Source organism: Tachyglossus aculeatus, chromosome 9 (assembly GCF_015852505.1).
Source record: "Tachyglossus aculeatus isolate mTacAcu1 chromosome 9, mTacAcu1.pri, whole genome shotgun sequence".
NCBI lineage: Eukaryota > Metazoa > Chordata > Mammalia > Monotremata > Tachyglossidae > Tachyglossus > Tachyglossus aculeatus.
In genome coordinates, this window is record NC_052074.1 from 14,392,166 (window position 1) to 14,410,514 (window position 18,349).

Consider the following 18,349-nt stretch of genomic DNA (forward strand, 5'->3'; position numbering starts at 1 on the left):
ATTGCTCACCTTTGTGACATGGATTTACTCTTTCATTCTCCTGTCAGTACATGTAATAAAGTCATGTTTTTGTGCACCACATATCTTAAAGACTTCATATTATCCATGTGCTTTTAGAAAGTGAGAAGTTAATCCACACTGGAGGTGTATCCTTCAACTAGAGGTAATGGTTGTGATGCAATTTGAAAGGTCAGTCGAGAGGCTAGGAGAGTGGTCTTCTGTGAGGACTTGTATGTAGAATGCTGTATTTAGTACTGTGGGATCTCACACACTTGTTACCCTTTTTGAATAGAACTGTGAAAAAGGAGGTGGAATTTATTTACTACAGAATCCGTTTTAAAAACTGAGATGATAGGTGAATCAAAACAAAACACGGTTTCAGTGTTCTTAAAAGATCATGAGAGTATTTCCTTTTGTTTTTTAGTTCACTTTGCCCTGTCATCTTTGGCCATGAAGTAAGTATTACCACTGGTTTATATTTGTTTCTATTGTCAATCACAACCTATTGCTAAGCATATCAAATAACTACTGGATTCTGAAAGTGTCAGTCCCGAAAAAAAGAAAGTAACGTTTTACTGCTGCATTTCTGTTTTGTTTTGTTTTCTCCTCTTGGGAACCACTCTCCTGTCATTGTTGGTGGGATGATAGGGTCCTGCCCAGAGCCTGGAAGCTATTTCACAGTCAGACAGTAGTGGAGAGGAGGGGAACCCCCCTACCTGGGTTTCGGGGGGTGGAGGAGAGACGGCTGGCTCCTATTACAAGCAGTTTACAGTGGGCAGTGCCTTGCTCTTTTGTCTTATGATTGTGAAGGGTATGTAGTCAGGGAGCAGAGGTTAAATAAAACCCATTAAACCCCACAAGAACATCACATGGTACTGCCCTGTACAATAATCCATTCCTTAGCAGTAGGTCTTGGTCCTGAAATTCGGACCAAGGCTGATCCCTTCTCCCAGGGAGATTCCACCACCTCGATCATGGTCATTATCAGTGTCATCATAAACTAAGGTTACAGAGCAGCCGGGAACCCAAGGCTTAAAGAATCCTGTATATGGAGGAGACAAATTCACAGTAGATTGTATTTGTGAAGCACTTACTACATAGCAAGCACTGCACTAAGGGCTAGGGTAGATAAAAGACAGGTTCCCTCATGGAGCACACAGTCTTAAGTAGGAGGGAGAACGGGTTTTTGAGTCCCCATTTTGCATAGGAGGGAACTGAAGCACAGCGAAGTCACACAGCAGACGAGTGGCGGAGCCAGGATTAGAATCCAGGTCATCTGACTTGCGCTCTTTCCACTAGGCCATGCTGTTTCTGTAACAGATGCGCAGTTAATGGTCAGTAGTCTAAGGTAGAAGAAATTAGGAAGCACCGAATTGGAGAGAAAATGAGAAAAAGTGCCTTCTATTGAGTCCCTCTCTGCCCTCTACTCTAAGCTTACTATGTATAGTATGTCGAAGAAATGGGCCAGCCAAGACTCCATTTGTATAAGCCCAGCACCCTCCCTCCCCAGTAGAGTCACATTTCCTCCAGGAAGCCTTCCCTGATTAATTGCTCATCCGCTCCATCCTATTCTCTCACCCTGTTTTCCCTCCCTCCACATCAGCTTTGCACTTGAGTCTTTATCCCTTAAGCACATAGGTACTGACCTTCCCTTCCCGACACTTTTGAGCATATCTTTATAGTCAGTTGTTTTCCTTGCCTGTAATTTATTTTAATGTCTGCCTCCACACTAGGGTGTAAGCTCTTTGTACCCTCTTGTATTCTCCCAAGCGCTTAGTGCAATACGCGGAACAGAATCAGTGCTCAATAAATACCACTGATTTTTTTTTTTCCAGTGGTACTTTTTAAATGCTTACTATGTGTCAGGCACTGTACTGAGGTAGATACAAGCTAATCAGGTTGGACAGAGTCCATGACCCACGTATTGCTCGTAGTCTTAATCTCCATTTTGCAGATGAAGTAACTGAAGCACAGAGAAGTTAAGTGACTTGCCCAAGGTCACACAGCAGACCACTGTGCTTTATCCACTAGGCCATGATGCCTCTCTGTCAATAGTGATAGTCCTCAGGAGGAAGACAGCACACATTGTCACAGACATATAGTAGGCAGAGTTCTTGTTTTCAGTCTTCCTCCTGCACGTTTAGGGAACCGACGGAGAAACCCTTTTCAATATGAGTGATATGAAAAGGAAAACTGGGTGGGAAATTGTCTCCTGTTAATATGCATCCCGATTCTGACCAATTTTCTTGTTTTTCCACCACTAGCTCGTTAAAGCAGGTTTGGTCTTGGCACTTTTTGGAGGATGCCAGAAATTTGTGGATGACAAAAATAGAATTCCAGTGCGAGGAGACCCACACGTCCTGGTTGTTGGAGATCCGGGATTGGGAAAGAGTCAGATGTTGCAGGTATGGGTTTAGCTTCTCAAATGCGGGTGCTTTTCACACAGCGGGTTTTCTCACCTCTCCTACGTACTTCTTCTCGTGACACTTACCCTTCCCACTGCACCAGGGCATTACTTGTTCCAACTTTATTTTAAATACTGATGGAATGAAAATTGATTCTGAATGTTTTTTCTTTTATTCAGTTGATTTACAACTATTGCAACTATTTTAAAATGAACCTTTCTAGTAGTAGTAATGCTCATGGTATTAAATGTGTATTGCCTGCCAAAGTACCGTACCACGTCCTGGGAAAAAATACACAGACATAGTCTATAGTCCAGATTCAGAAAAGTTGCCTGGTTTTAGTGAGTCAAGAGACCTGGGTTCAATCCCAGCTCCGCCGCTTGTCTGCAGTGTGACCTTGGGCAGGTCAGATAACTTCTCTGTGCCTCTCTTTCTTGTAAAATGGGGCTGAAATGTTTGCTCCCTGTCCCTCAGACTGGATCCCCGGTGTGGAACAGGAATTGTGTCTGATCGTATTGTGTTGTGTCTACCTCAGGGGTTAGTCCAGTATAAGCATATAGTAAGTCCTTACAAATTCCAAGTTTTTATTATTATTTATTATCCCACATGATGGGTCTGCCACACGCAAGAAATGCCATCTGTTGCTTTGGGTATTGAGTGGCCTAAAAACCAACTAGCCATAGCTTTTTTTTTTTTTGCTACTTGAACATCATTTGCATTTTCATGTGTTTGTTGAGCTGCCAGGAAAACTCTGTGGCGTTTACATTTTTTTTCTCATTTGACCTCGTATCCCTCAGGCCGTCTGCAATGTTGCCCCGCGTGGTGTCTACGTATGTGGCAATACCACTACAACCTCTGGCCTGACTGTTACACTCTCAAGAGATAGTGCGTCTGGGGATTTTGCATTGGAAGCGGGTGCTCTGGTCCTCGGAGATCAAGGTGACAACATAAAAATCAAACAACCAGTTCTTTAGGCTAAGGTTTTCGCTGCCTGTGTTTGCCTTTTCCCTGTTTCACTCTCCATACCTCTTCTGACTTCTCTTTCTTTTTTAACGTTAGCACAAATCTGTGAACCTTGAATTAGTTGGCATCAGGTGCAAAATGGAATGCCTGGAAATTAATACTGTATTATATAAACCTTATTTTCCCTTAGCCACCAGGATTGAAGCTGGTACTTAAGTCTTTAATTGCTTGTCAAAGACTTGCAATGGATTCGATATTGCATTCAAGGATTGAATGTACTGAGTTTGTATACTGAATATTGTAGAACTGTAATAGTCTATGCTTTGCTTCATCGGCATCAGTGAAGTTACTTTTAAGGGCTTTTCCTGGGTGTGGTTAGTTTTTCGTGGCCAAAGAAATACTTTTCATTTTATGGGAAGAATATTGAAACCTAAGTAGGTCTTTATGCCTTTCCTATATAGTTACCAAAATGAAAATTGGAATAGTCCATTTAGTTGACTGCGTTACTTTTTTTGTGTTTTGAGCTGAAAATTCATCTCCATTTTGAACCTACCATAAGGAAGGAGACTTAAAAGAGGGAAAACCTCTACCTCTTTTTTGTGTGTGTTTACAAGTAGTACTGTTTTCATGGTTCTAGCAATAACAGAACAAAATACCATCTCCTTAGCCCTGGTTTGGCATCATTTATGGATTATGTTTGGAAAATTTTGGTTATGGTATATAGCTATACTGTTTATGTATAAATGCAATCAACTGAAATAAGGAAAAAATAGCCACTAGTACATATGAAAAAAAAAAGAAAAGTGGCAGGGTCTGTTGGGTAATGATCTGTGGAAATGAATTTCCAAGTTCTTTTTTTCTTTTTGCACTTGGATTTGCACCATGTATTCACCCTCCCTCAACCCCACAGCACTTATGTACATATCTATAATTTATTTATATTAATGTCTGCCTCCCCCTCTAGACTGTGAGCTCACTGTGGGCAGGGAACCTGTCTACCACCTCTGTTATTTTGTACTATCCCAAGTGCTTAGTACAGTGCTCTGCACACAGTAAGAGCTCAGTAAATTCATTTGATTGACTAATTGATTGATTGACCTATAGAAAATCTAAGCACCTCCTGTTGGGTCACTATCATCATTTGTCTGTGCTGGCCTGCAGATCAGGTAGCGTGGTGGGATTCACACTTTCAAATTTTCAACTGCCCAAGCCACCTTCCTGACATGTGCCCTAGGGTGACCGCTTCTCTTTAGAAATAACATCTGAAGCCAATTTTGCGCTCACCCATGATGGCTGTGGACAGAGCCCCCCTCCCCCCTTTATCTCTCATGTCTCTCTTTCTCTCTCCCACCTTTCCACCATGAATCCCTCTCCCTCCCCCCCAGCCCCCACTCTCCACCTCACTTCTCCTTGTGTGCGATCATGTCTGAAAACTCTTTCCTGGGTAAGCGGTTTTTGCGTATGAGCATTTTTGTACGTATGAGTAGATCTGGGTGCAGGGGTTTCTTTGTGTGGCTATCTAGAGAGGGAAAACATAATTGGATTAAATGTTTAAAAAACCTCCTTTTACATAGAAAAAGAAAGTAAACCAGGTAAAGACTGGATATCTCTACTAGAACAGTGCTTGGCACATAGTAGGCACTTAAAAGCCGTAATTATAGAAAAAGAAAGTAAACCAGGCAAAGACTGGATATCTCTACTAGAACAGTGCTTGGCACATAGTAAGCGCTTAACAAATGCCATAATTATAGCTGAAGTTAATACAATATTTTTTGCACTTCATTCTGAATAACCAGTGTCCTTGGTCAGGTGTTTTTAAGACAATGAGGTAAGTGTATATGTTGTATTGTGTAAGCCTTATTTAAATATTGCTTACCTAGTTGGAGTACAAGTACCGTCTCCCATCCGACGGGTGATATTTGATGTTAAAGCTGATGCTTTACTACGATTCTTGGAATGTTTTGGGGATGTGAGAAAAATCCAAGTTGAATTAGAGAAAATTTGGGGTATGAGACTTTCAGTCAAGTGCCTGTGTTTGGTGAAGTGATAAGTTTGTACTTGCTGAAGATTTCCCTTTGCAAAGCACTCAGTTTGAATGCCAACCAAAACCGCTTATCTCATTCTAAATGTCCCCTATGCCTGTAGGTATTTGCGGGATAGATGAATTTGACAAAATGGGGAATCAGCACCAGGCCCTGCTGGAAGCCATGGAACAGCAGAGTATCAGCCTGGCTAAGGCTGGCATCGTCTGCAGCCTCCCCGCAAGGACTTCAATCGTTGCTGCCGCGAACCCCATTGGGGGCCACTACAACAAAGCCAAAACCGTTTCTGAGAATTTGAAGTAAGTCTCGATTAAAAGTTAATGACCTAACTAGCAAAATCAAGAAATCCATTTTCTTGTATCATCAAGACCCCCCCTTGGCTAGGTTTCCTTTAGGATTAAGGCCGGGGTTGGCAACATTTTGTGGTAGAATGCCAGGGAGGGCCACAGCACAAATCTGTCAAGGGATTGGCACGGTTGGAAGGAGGAGAGAAAAACAGTGGGTCACAGAGCCAGGCATTTCTGTAGGACTGGGAGGAGCCGGAAGCCACTGCTGGGTCTCAGGGCAAAAAACGGCAAAGACAAGACTGACAGATCGGGGGGCAAGTGTGGACCCTTTAGGAAAATTCCCAGAAATACTGAGGCCCCAAGTCCCCTGATGTCCCTCTGGCCTTGCTTGCTTGCCAGGATCCTGCCATAGCCCTTCTTGTCATTCTGCTCAAAAACGGTGCTCTTCTTGGATCTCATTCTATCTCCATTTTCCAGAAATCCTGAAGAAAATCCACCTCAAAGCGGTAATAACAGTAATCGCAATTGCAGTATTTGTTAAGCGCAAACTGTGTACCAAAAACTGGGGTAGTTTCAATACATTCAAATCAGACACAGTTCCTGCCCCACATGGGGCTCACAGTTTTGGGGAAAGATAATTTGACCCCCATTTTGCAGAATGAGGAAATTACGGAAATTATGACACAGAGACATTAAGTGACTTGCCCAGGATCCTACAACAATCTTGTACATATCCTTAGGCCCTGTTCCTTCCCCCCTTTGCAATTTATTGTAGTGTCTGTTTCCTCTGCTAGGTTATAAACTCCTTGAGGGCAGAGATTGTGCCTACCTACTCTATTGTACTCTCCCAAGCATTTAATATAGTGCCACGAACACAGTAACTATTCAGTAGATGTCATTGTTTGATTGATTGATGTGGCAGATGGGATTAAAACCCAGGTCTGACTCCCAGCCCTGTGCTCTTTCAATTAGGCCATGCTTCTTTTCAGTGACTCAAGTTACCGTTTGTGCCAAAAGTGACTTGGCATGTCATCTGGGCTTGAGGTTCAAGGCTGCTGCCTCCTGAGGCAGATTATGAAATAATTTGGTTTTTGGAAAAAAAAATTTGTTTTATTTCTTGCTCAACTTTTTCCATTGCATTTTACCTTGAGCCATGCTTAGAATTGTGAGAAACAAATGAGTAAAATGTTTTGGTGGCCTTCCTGTTTTCATTTGAAATAGCATTGTTCTGGTTTTTATGTTTCTTAGAATGGGAAGTGCCTTACTGTCCAGGTTTGACCTGGTATTCATTCTACTAGATACTCCAAATGAGGACCATGACCATTTACTGTCTGAACACGTGATGGCAATGAGAGCTGGGAAATCTAAAATTATCCAGAGCGCTACTGTGGTTCGTCTGAACAGCCAAGATTCGAACACCTCTCTTCTTGAAGTGGCTTCTGATAAACCTTTATCCGAGAGATTGAAGGTGGAATTTTTGTAACAGTCTGTGGTACTGGCTCTGTCGCTTGCTTTCATTTTATTTAGCTTCGAGGATTAGATGTCATTCTTTTCTTTAATTGTAGCAGTAGCGCACATACTTGTCGTGTTAAATCCTTCACCTACATTAGAAGTCTGCAAAGGTCCAGAGGGAGCAAAGGAACAGGAATAAGAGGGGAAAAGGGAAAGAAAAAAAGCACAAAACTCTGGGTGATTGGGAGACCCAAGCCCACGGTCTTCCAGCCACGGGCATATGTACCAGTCATTTTCATCAAGGCAGACTCTCTAGAGTGGAGTGGTGCAGCAGCAGAGGAGGAGGTAAGAGAAACTAACTACAGTAGCCGTATTGATTGAGCGCCCATTTGGTGTAGCACACTGTATGGAGCATTTGGGAAGTAGAGACACGTTCCATGCCCACTATGAGTCACTTGGACCACCAGCTCTGTCTGCAGTGAGACGTCTGAAGGAGCTGTCCGGCTCACAATTCCTGGAATCTGATATCTGGCTGCACTAGCATCGTAGTAGATCTAGAGGGGTGAGAGAAGGGAAGCAGCAATGGATATGTACGGTGAGATGTGCCTTTGCACCTCCTGAATCCCCTAAGCGCTAACTCTACCAGTGAAAAGATCCAGGGCTAGCGAAGGTTGAATTCACTGCCCTGAACACGCAAGTGTTATCTGTGTATCTGTAATCCAGAAACCCTTGTTGCTGTTCCAGGTAATCCCTGGGGAAAACCTGGATCCCATTCCACACCAGCTGTTGAGAAAGTACGTAGGATATTCTCGTCAGTACGTCCATCCCAAGTTATCGCCAGAAGCCGCTCAAGCCCTTCAGGAATTTTATCTTGAGCTCCGGAAACAGAACTCAGGGTTGGATAGCACACCCATCACCACAAGGCAATTGGAGTCCTTGATTCGTCTTACGGAAGTATGATTTCAGTTTTAACCTATTTTGTAAATGGTGTCGTATCTTTAAACTCTCTTGCCCCCCTCTACCTGGAATTTGTCAACTCTCTGAAGATGGGGATTGTGTCTACTAACTCTATTATTATATTATTCCAAGGGTTTAGTAGAGTTCTCTCACAAAGTACCTGATCCATAAATACTGCTGATTGATCCCATAAGGGAGTTAAATTAACCAGAGAGATGAAACAACCATCGTGCAACCGCCATGGTCTAGACCTTTCTTAGGAGAGCCATCCCTTAGTTTGGTAGTATTTAGGCATTCCCCTGCCTCAGTGCAGAACAATTTGGATTCGCTGTGGGTTTCTGGGCTTCAGTTTGAACTTGTACGTGAGGATATTTGCATGTATCCAGTAGTCCACCTGGGCAAACTATGAGTCCCTGCAGGCATTGAAGTAAGCAGAGCCTACTCCTTTTCCCTACCTCTCACACCAAGGATGTCCCCAACCAATAGAGCCCTGCATAACTGGGCTAAAGAGCCAAGGAGTAAGAGGAAGGCTAGGTTTGCGCACTCCCGTCAGCTCACATACCCTTCCTCCATTATACGTGTCGACGTATCTACTGTTCAGAGGGCCTGCTAATAAAGTGAACCATTTCATTTCCTTTTCCAAACCCTTTAATTTGGTTTTGATAGATTACCATTTTATTTGGTTATTTGGTCCCTTGCTACTTGAGTAAAACTCTAAGGAAAAAAAGATAAATGCCAGACTAAGAGAAATTTAGTAAAAAAATGTTGTCCTGCACAAGCATGTAAGTTATTCAATTACATTCTGCTTCTTTTAAATGTTTCCTTTTAGATATTTGATGTGAATGTGTCAGAATGTCTAATTTGATTACTGGGTTGAAATAACCCCACCAAGAGTTTGTCTATAGTGGCTTCTACAAAATACGTGACAGTTTTTCAGACAAAAGAGGGGCATAACGGTTTAGAATTCAGTTACTTTGAAGTCATACTCATAAGAAAGATGTTAAAGTAGGTTTAAATTTGTCACTGATTTCATACTCATCTCCCCCGTCAGAATGTAAAGCTCTTGGTGAAAAGGAACGTGTCAATCCTGTTTTTGTTGTACTTTCCCGGAACTAGACTCTAGGCTTGTTGTGGGCAGCAAATGTATCTGTTTATTGTTATATTGTACTCTCCCAAGCGCTTCGTGTAGTGCTTTGCCCACAGTAAGCACCCAATAAGTACGACTGAATAAATGAATGAATGAATGCTTGTACTCAGTGGGTGTGCAATAAATACCATTACTAACATCAATATGGAAAATAGCTTATCAGATGACAGAGTTGGATTTTTAGACTTTCGTATCCATAACTTCAATATTCTCAGAGACAGAATAATGTAGCTTTGATGCCTAATGACTAAAGAATGCCCACATGTCCTGAGGGCTAGATATAGAGTATAAATTTTAGCTTTATGATGAGTATATTTAACTGCTTCTGTTAATTGTCCAAACTGAAAATGCAACCTGTCCTCATTTTATTAAAAGGCCCGGGCGAGGTTGGAATTGAGGGAGAAGGCAACCAAAGAAGATGCAGAAGATGTAATAGAAATAATGAAGTACAGGTAAAAGCCACTTTTAAAATTAAGCTAAGAAATATACCCATCAAAATTGCATTTTTTCCCCATAAATGGCTTGACCGACTTGTATATGATTTTGTAATCCTGATTGGGGTTTTTTTTAGTGCAAACTGCTTTAGTTAAAAATGGTAGTGATTAATAACTAGGTGCCACTATTCCCTCAGTATGATTTTTTAAGCCATTTAAGAGATTGCTATAGCGTAAAGCTTGGAAAAAGTTCACGATGAAACATTTTGGTCCTAAGACAGAGATCACCAGTTTGGGTTCATATTTGTCAATAGGACTTTTCTAATTTATAAAGTTATACTTATTGCTAATGTATCTCAATTTTAATCATTTACTTAATGAAATACAAGTAATGTGGTATATGTTGTAAACACTTGCTCTCAGCCAGTAATGTGCTTGGCGTGGTATTTGAAGATTCGAATAAAGATCCCAGAACTTGCCCGGTATCTCAGAGCTCCACAGACTTGAATGATGTTTGATTTTACTTAGGTGCATGTTACACCAGCGGTAGAGGAAGGCACATTATGCTTGTGTTCTGCAGTCTGTTTCTAGGCGTAATTCAGAGTAACAGCCTAATTTTATGAAGTCGTTCACAAATTATCCTTTGCTTTAGACGCTATTATTTTTTGCACGTCCCTCTTCACTAGAATTCAAATGTTAACCTTATGGGATCTGCTGTGTAGTCAAGACCTGAAAAAAGTGCTATTTTTAAGGCCTGTTTTCACTTGACTATTCTGGTCAGGCAAAGCTGAGAAATTCCGGTCACCGAGTTATTCCGGGCTCTCAGATATATGCGGATGACTAAAAGAAATAAATGGTTTGCGTGCCAAGCACGGGGGAGCAAGCCATTCAAAAATAAGTCTAAGAAAAGTCGTTGACAATTCCAAAAATCAAGATCAATTGTAACTAGAAAGTTTCAGGTCAACACCTCAGCAGGTTCTGCCAGCACTAACCTCTTCCTCTCGAATGCAGAGGCGGGGCAGGTAACTCAATGGAAAGACCGCGGGCTTGGGAGTCAGAGATCATGGGTTCAAACCCCGGCTCCGCCAGTTGTCAGCTGTGTGACTTTGGGCAAGTCACTCAACTTCTCTGTGCCTCAGTTACCTCATCTGTAAAATGGGGAGTAAGACTGTGAGCCCCACGTGGGACTTGATCACCTTGTATCCTCCCCAGCGCTTAGAACAGTGCTTTGCACATAGTAAGCACTTAACAAATGTCATTATTATTATTATTATTATCCCTCACGATGGACAGCTTCATCCCCATCACCCTGAAGACCTGCAGCTCATGGCTTCTTTTATCCTCCTTGCTTCCCGCTTCTTTTTATCTCCATCCTTACTGTTAGGGAGTCTAGCACCACCTTCTCAGGCAGAGATCAATTGGGCTTCATTGATTTAATATTGCCGAGCAGGCAGTTTAATGTTGGACTTCAAACCACTTGTTATTCATTCATTTGTATTTATTGAGAGCTTACTGTGTGCAGAACACTGTACTCAGTGCTTGGGAGAGTACAGAACAACAACAAACAGACATAATAGTTTGGTGGAGGGCAGGGGGGCCAAATTTTATATGACTCTGATGCACCACACTTACCATGAGCTAAATCCAGGCCTGTAGAGTCAGTTCTGGGTTTTTTGGTCCCCGATAGTGGAATTGAATCTTGGTCGTTTAATGCACAGTCCTCCGGAACAGCTGAACTTCCCAAACCACGGACAGAGAAGGAAGTTCTAATGTGATTTTGTTAGCGCTGTCTCATATACATTTTGTTATCTTCAGAGGGTAATTTCAGTAACTTCAGTAGGAGAGCAACTCCTTGTACAGTCTCCTAGGAGTGACCTTTATTTTTCAACCTGACACAAAATTTGGCTAAAAATCTATTTTTTAAATTTTATTTCCCAGAGGAAAATTAAGTACTGTGAGAAGCAAGTTACCTGAAAGTAACGTGGGTATTTCTAAGCCGTGACATTTTGTGGTCTGGGGAGCTTGCTTGACCATTGACTCTTTTCAGACCTGCCAGATTTGCTTTATAATCTAACTTTCTTTTCTTCCCTCTCAAGCATGTTGGGAACTTACTCAGATGAATTTGGAAATCTGGACTTTGAGCGTTCACAGCATGGGTCTGGAATGAGCAATCGGTCGCTTGCTAAAAGATTTATATCTGCTCTCAACACAATCGCAGAAAGAACCTACAACAATTTATTTCAGTTTCAGCAACTTCGACAGATTGCAAAAGAAGCAAACATTCAGGTAAAGTAAAACGAAACGAGTGGTTTTAATGTTTACAGTCTGTCAACTGCGTATTTTCTGTTAATATTAGATGAAGTTTTTTTCCTCCAATTCTCCTCCCTCCTCTTCCCCCACCGCCCACTCAGGGATCAGCTTTTAGCGAACAGTTGGAAATAAGCAGGGAAAACATTCTGTAGTATTTTTTGCATAGTCACTTATTTTTCCTTTGGTTCCCCACTTAAAAAAAAAAAGGAAACTAAAATCTATATAGCTAAACCTTACTTCATAAGTCAGTGAATATAATCATATAGGATTTCTTCAGCGGGCTTTAATCTGAGAGTGAACTTTTCCAGAATTCTGTTAGCCTTTTAGTAGTACTGTTTGCTAAAGAAGCTTAATTTAGAAGAATGTTTTTCTTTTAAGGCATTAATGGAGACATAGCAATTTGTCTTAGATCTGACTTGTGGAATTTTTCTTTACATGAATTTAGGCTTCCTTTGTTCTCTTGTAGGTCTCTGATTTTGAAAACTTCATTGGATCACTTAATGACCAAGGTTACCTTTTGAAAAAAGGACCAAAGATTTACCAGCTTCAAACTATGTGAAAGGGCTTTCTCAATGACATTATCTTCAGACGGGTAGTTGCCTCATAAATTGAATTAAATAAAGGAAAATTAAAATGTGTGTAGGGTACCCAATAAGAATTAGATCCATGTTTATTGTTAGTTCAATAAAATACGCAGTTATCCTCAAAAGACCAGCCAGTTGTTAAGACCACTTACAGAAATTCTGCCCTAAAAATGAATGACAATCTTATCGTCGTCATTGGCAAAAGTCAAGAAAGCCAAGTGTTTGGTTGCTAAAACTGGCAGACAACTTGGTGTTCATTTTTTTCCCCCACCCCCTAAATAGCCAACAAAAGAGAGACAGAAAGAAATCCTTCCATTTATAGGATTCTGATTAATCCCAACAGGTATTCTAAAATATTAAAACCCATTTGCAACAATGTAATGCTAATGAAACAGTTTTTGCATTAGAGGAGTTTTGGTTTCTTTCACAAAACTTACTTGAAATTTAATGATTATTTCCTTATTTAGGGAATTAAAGTTATTTACTTGATTTTTCAGGGTGACTTTGTTATAGACTTTCTTTAACATTTTAAACTGTTCAATGGGGAAATTTCATACGTATATTAAGTTTAGTATATAAGCTTTTATTTTGTATATTTTAATAGTTAATGTAAATACTGATGACTGACCTAATTTATGAAAAATATTTGTAGTCCTGTGTGTTGTTGGATATTGATTAAACCTGAGTATTCAGCACTAAAATGTTTATGCAAGCTTTTTTATGGTGAAGAAAACCAGACAAGCTTCTGTCTATAAACTGAATTTCCTAGTATGCATTAGTTTGCCTTGCCTAGTAAAACTAGCTAGTGTTACCCTCAGTTTTGTCCTCTTTTCCAGTAACTGACTGCAAAAATATTGAATAATTTACTATCAGTTCAGAACATGGTCTTTTCTGGACTCCGTGAGTAATGAGTTTCTGAATTTGACCTGACCCTACTTAGTTGTGTTCTGGGAAACGTAAGGTACAGATAACCACGGCATTAATTGAAGGATAGTAATATTATGTTTGTTTCAAGAAGACATGGGTATCACAAAAAACACAGAATATAAAAGTTCCACTTTTAACAGGCATATAATTGCGGCTCAGAAGGTTGGGACTGGTTACAAGGTTATGTATACAAACCAGTCTCTGGAATGCCATAGCTTTGGCAGCTGATTTAGCAGCAGAGAGAATAATTAAAGGGAAGGATAAAAAGAAAACAAATCCACTCTAATTATAGGATACAAAAAAAATTCAGTTGACAAATGCAAGAAGAACAGATGAAAGAAAACATTAAAAACGAGACCTCAAAATATGCTTAATTTTAACATGCAATAAGTGAGATGACAGCATGAAGAAAAATAATGAGGCCATAAATAATATTTTTCAAGTTTGGAAACCATAATGGATCCTGTAAGATTAACATTTAAACTACAATGAAGAAGGGGCATGTAAAAAACCACATTTTTTTTTTTTTACAACTTTATAAACGTCCAATCCAGCCCTAGCCTTCTCTGCTCTTCTCCCTGCCCAGGTCTCACAGTCTTATCAAAGTTCAGAGTTCAAAATATTTTGAACCCCAAATATTTAAGACTTATTCGCATAGCATAGCCAATGGATTGGAAACAATAACTCATTCAGTCCATTAGAAGTATTTATTGAACACCTCTTGAGCATCGAACACTCAGTTGGGAGAGAACCGCAGAAACAAAAGGCAGTCCCTTGCCCCCAAGGAGCTTACCTATTACAAAAGAGCAATTTTGCAGCTCTCCATGTGCTGCAGCAGAAGTCAGCAAGAAAGGTAAGCGATGCTTGATAATGTGGGCAGAAAAATCACCACCGATCCAACCCTGCCTCATTCTAATAGCCCAATCTTTTCTCAGGCAAGCCCAGCATTTCTTGGCAAGGAAAGGGGAGAAAGGCTGCTAGGGAAGAAGAGCCAAAGGGTGGCATTCCTTTGCCCCCTTTCCTACCTCCTTTCCTACCTCGTCAGCACAGGATGGGCTGCAATACTTAAATAGCAGTTTGTTTTTAAAACCGTCTTACCGAACCTTGGATTTTCTCTTCAACCCAACTCTAAAAGGACAGATAAAGCTTGGTTGGTACCAACCTGGATAATGCCATTCAGGTAAAGTTTGTATTTCATCTGTGTGTTTGGATTTGGGGGCATGTCTTGATTTATTTGTCTTACCTAATTACTCTACATACAGTATACTATACTGTGTGTACTATTCTACATACTATACTATAGTATGCTACTATACTATAGTATACTATAGTATACTATACTATTCTCCCCCTCGTCCCCCTCTCCATCCCCCCATCTTACCTCCTTCCCTTCCCCACAGCACCTGTATATATGTTTGTACATATTTATTACTCTATTTATTTTACTTGTACATATCTATCCTATTTATTTTATTTTGTTAGTATGTTTGGTTTTGTTCTCTGTCTCCCCCTTTTAGACTGTGAGCCCACTGTTGGGTAGGGACTGTTTCTATATGTTGCCAATTTGTACTTCCCAAGCGCTTAGTACAGTGCTCTGCACATAGTAAGCGCTCAATAAATACGATTGATGATGATGATGATGATATACTATACTACAAATACAATATAATATAATATATAATACAAATATAGTATTTGTATAGTATATACTATAATTCTGTTTATTTTATTTTGTTAATGTGTTTGTTTTGTTCTCTGTCTCCCCCTTCTAGACTGTGAGCCCACTGTTGGGTAGGGACCGTTTCTGTACGTTGTCAGCTTGTACTTCCCAAGCGCTTAGTACAGTGCTCTGCACACAGTAAGCGCTCAATAAAAACGATTGAATGAATGAATGAACTTAATGATAAATAGCAATCATGTTAAGTGATTAGTGTAAGGCAGAAAGGAAGGAGTGGCTCTCTAGAATTCTTGAAGTCCTGGGGTTTGATATTTGGGTGTGGTATTTAAATTCTCACTATTTGCCAAGCGCTGGGGTAGATAGAGTGTAACCAGATCAGATACAGTTCCTGTCCCACATATACCTCACAGCCTAAGCTGGAGGGAGGCGAGGTATTTTATTCCCATTTGATATTTAAGGAGGCTGAGGAACAAAGAAGTTGAGTAACTTTCCCAAGGTCACACAGCAGGCAAATGTCCATCTCCCCCCTTCTAGACTGTGAGCCTGCTGTGGGCAGGGATCGTCTGTCCCATATCTGTCCCATGTGGGTCTCACAGTTTCAAGCCCCATTTTACAGATGAGGTCACTGAGGCCCACAAAATAATAATAATAATGATGATGGTATTTGAGTGCTTACTATGTGCCAAGCCCTGTACTAAGCGCTGGGGGAGACACAAGATACTAATAATAATAATAATTATGATACTTGTTAAGCACTTACTATATGCTTACTAACCGCTGGGCGGTGGGGCTGGGTACAAGCTGAGTCCCACATGGGACTCAGTCTTCATACCCATTTGACAGATGCAGTCACTGAGGCCCACGGAATAATAGTAATGATGCTATTTGAGCGCTTAATATGTGCCAAGCCCTGTTCTAAGCACTAGGGGAGATTCAAGGTAATTAGGTTTCCCCCATCTGGGGCTCACAGTCTTAATCCCCATTTTACAGACGAGGTAACTGAGGTACAGAGAAGTGAAGCAATTTGCCCTAGGTCACATAGCGGACAAGTGGCGCAAGCAAGGATTATAAGCCATGACCTTGATCATTATCTTATCTTTTGTTGCAGTCAAAGGTGGCTGGTCCCGGAGCTTTGTCAACAGAATATCCCCTGTTATAAATCGCTTAACTTCCCTGAGCCTCAGTTCCCTCATCTGTAAAATACGGATGAAGACTGTGAACACCACGTGGGACAACCTGATGACCTTGTATCTCCCCCAGCGCTTAGAAAAGTGCTTTGCACGTAGTAAGCACTTAACAAATGCCATTATTATTATTATTATTGTTATTAATATGATTTAATTGGGTAGGGACTGTCTCTATCTGTTGCTGACTTGTACTTCCCAAGTGCTTAGTACAGTGCTCTGCACATAATTCTAATTCTATTTTGACGATTTTGACACCTGTCTACGTATTTTGTATTGTTTTCTGTCTCCGCCTTCTAGACTGAACCCGTTGTTGGGTGGAGACCGTCTCTAGATGTTGCTGACTTGTACTTCCCAAGCGCGTAATACAGTGCTCTCCACACAGTAAGCGCTCAATGACTACGATTGAATCAATGAATGAATGAACGGTAAGCGCTCAATCAATACGATTGAGTGAATGAATGAACGGTAAGCGCTCACTAAGTACGATTGAGTTAATGAATGAACGGTAAGTGCTCACTAAGTACGATTGAGTGACTGAATGAACGGTAAGGGCTCACCAAGTACGACTGAATGATATGAACGGTAAGCGCTCACTAAGTACGATTGAGTGAATGAATGAACGGTAAGCGCTCACAACGATTGAGTGAATGAATGAACAGTAAGCGCTCACTAAATACGATTGAGTGAATGAATGAACGGTAAGCGCTCAATCAATACAACCGAATGAATGAATGAACAGTAAGCGCTCAATCAATACAACTGAATGAATGAATGAACAGTAAGCGCTCAATCAATACGATTGAATGAATGAATGAACAGTAAGCGCTCAATCAATACAATTGAATGAATGAATGAACAGTAAGCGCTCAATCAATACGATTGAATGAATGAATGAACAGTAAGTGCTCAATCAATATAATTGAATGAATGAATGAACAGTAAGCGCTCAATCAATACGAGTGAGTAATGAATGAACAGTAAGCGCTTAAGCAATATGAAGAAGCAACGTGGCTCAGTGGAAAGATCCAGGATTTGAACCCATGACCTCTGACTCCAAAGCCCGTGCTCAGTGGGAAGAGCCCGGGCTTTGGAGTCAGAGGCCATGGGTTCAAATGGCGGCTCCGCCAACTGTCAGCTGTGTGACTTTGGGCAAGTAACTTACCTTCTCTGGGCCTCAGTTACCTCATCTGTAAAATGGGGATTAAGACTGTGAGCCCCACGTGGGACAACCCGATCACACTGTAACCTCCCCAGCGCTTAGAACGGTGCTATGTACATAGTAAGCTCTTAACAAATGCCATCATTATTATTATTAGTGAATGAATGAACAGTAAGCGCTCACTAAATACGACTGAATGAATGAACAGGAAGCACTCAATCAATACGATTGAATGAATGAACAGTAAGTGCTCAATCAACATGAATGAATGAATGCACGGTGAGTGCTCAATCAATACGATTGAATGAATGAACAGTAAGCGCTCACTAAATACGACAATGAATGCATGAACGGCAAGCGCTCACTAAATACGACTGAATGAATGAACGGTAAGCGCTCACTAAATATGATGGAATGAATGAATGAACGGTAAGCGTTCACTAAGTACGACAATGAATGAATGAATGGTAAGCACTCACTAAATACGACTGAATGAATGAACAGTAAGCGCTCACTAAATGCGATTGAGTGAAGGAACGGTAAGCCCTCACTAAATACAACTGACTGAATGACTAAATACGATTGAATGAATGAATGAACAGTAAGAGCTCACTAAATACGATTGAATGAATGAATGAACAGTAAGAGCTCACTAAATACGATTGAATGAATGAATGAACGGTAAGCCCTCACTAAATACGACTGAATGAATGAGTGAACGGTGAGCACTCACTAAATACGACTAAATATGACTGAATGAATGATCTGAACGGTAAGCGCTCACTAAATACGACTAAATACGACTGAATGAATGATA

General features: G+C 40.8%; 1 protein-coding gene across 1 annotated transcript in view; it reads left to right on the forward strand.

Moving 5' to 3' along the window:
* The window catches only part of MCM8 (minichromosome maintenance 8 homologous recombination repair factor), a 35,492-nt gene extending 22,254 nt beyond the window's left edge, over positions 1-13,238 (forward strand). Inside the window, exons 11-19 of the mRNA XM_038751491.1 lie at positions 425-455; positions 2,265-2,405; positions 3,203-3,344; positions 5,514-5,709; positions 6,946-7,165; positions 7,894-8,103; positions 9,629-9,705; positions 11,784-11,973; positions 12,464-13,238. Of these exons, the coding sequence (XP_038607419.1) occupies positions 425-455; positions 2,265-2,405; positions 3,203-3,344; positions 5,514-5,709; positions 6,946-7,165; positions 7,894-8,103; positions 9,629-9,705; positions 11,784-11,973; positions 12,464-12,556 (1,300 nt within the window). The 3' untranslated portion in view covers positions 12,557-13,238. The remainder of the gene's footprint in view (positions 1-424; positions 456-2,264; positions 2,406-3,202; positions 3,345-5,513; positions 5,710-6,945; positions 7,166-7,893; positions 8,104-9,628; positions 9,706-11,783; positions 11,974-12,463) is intronic.
* The last annotated feature ends 5,111 nt before the right edge of the window (positions 13,239-18,349 follow it).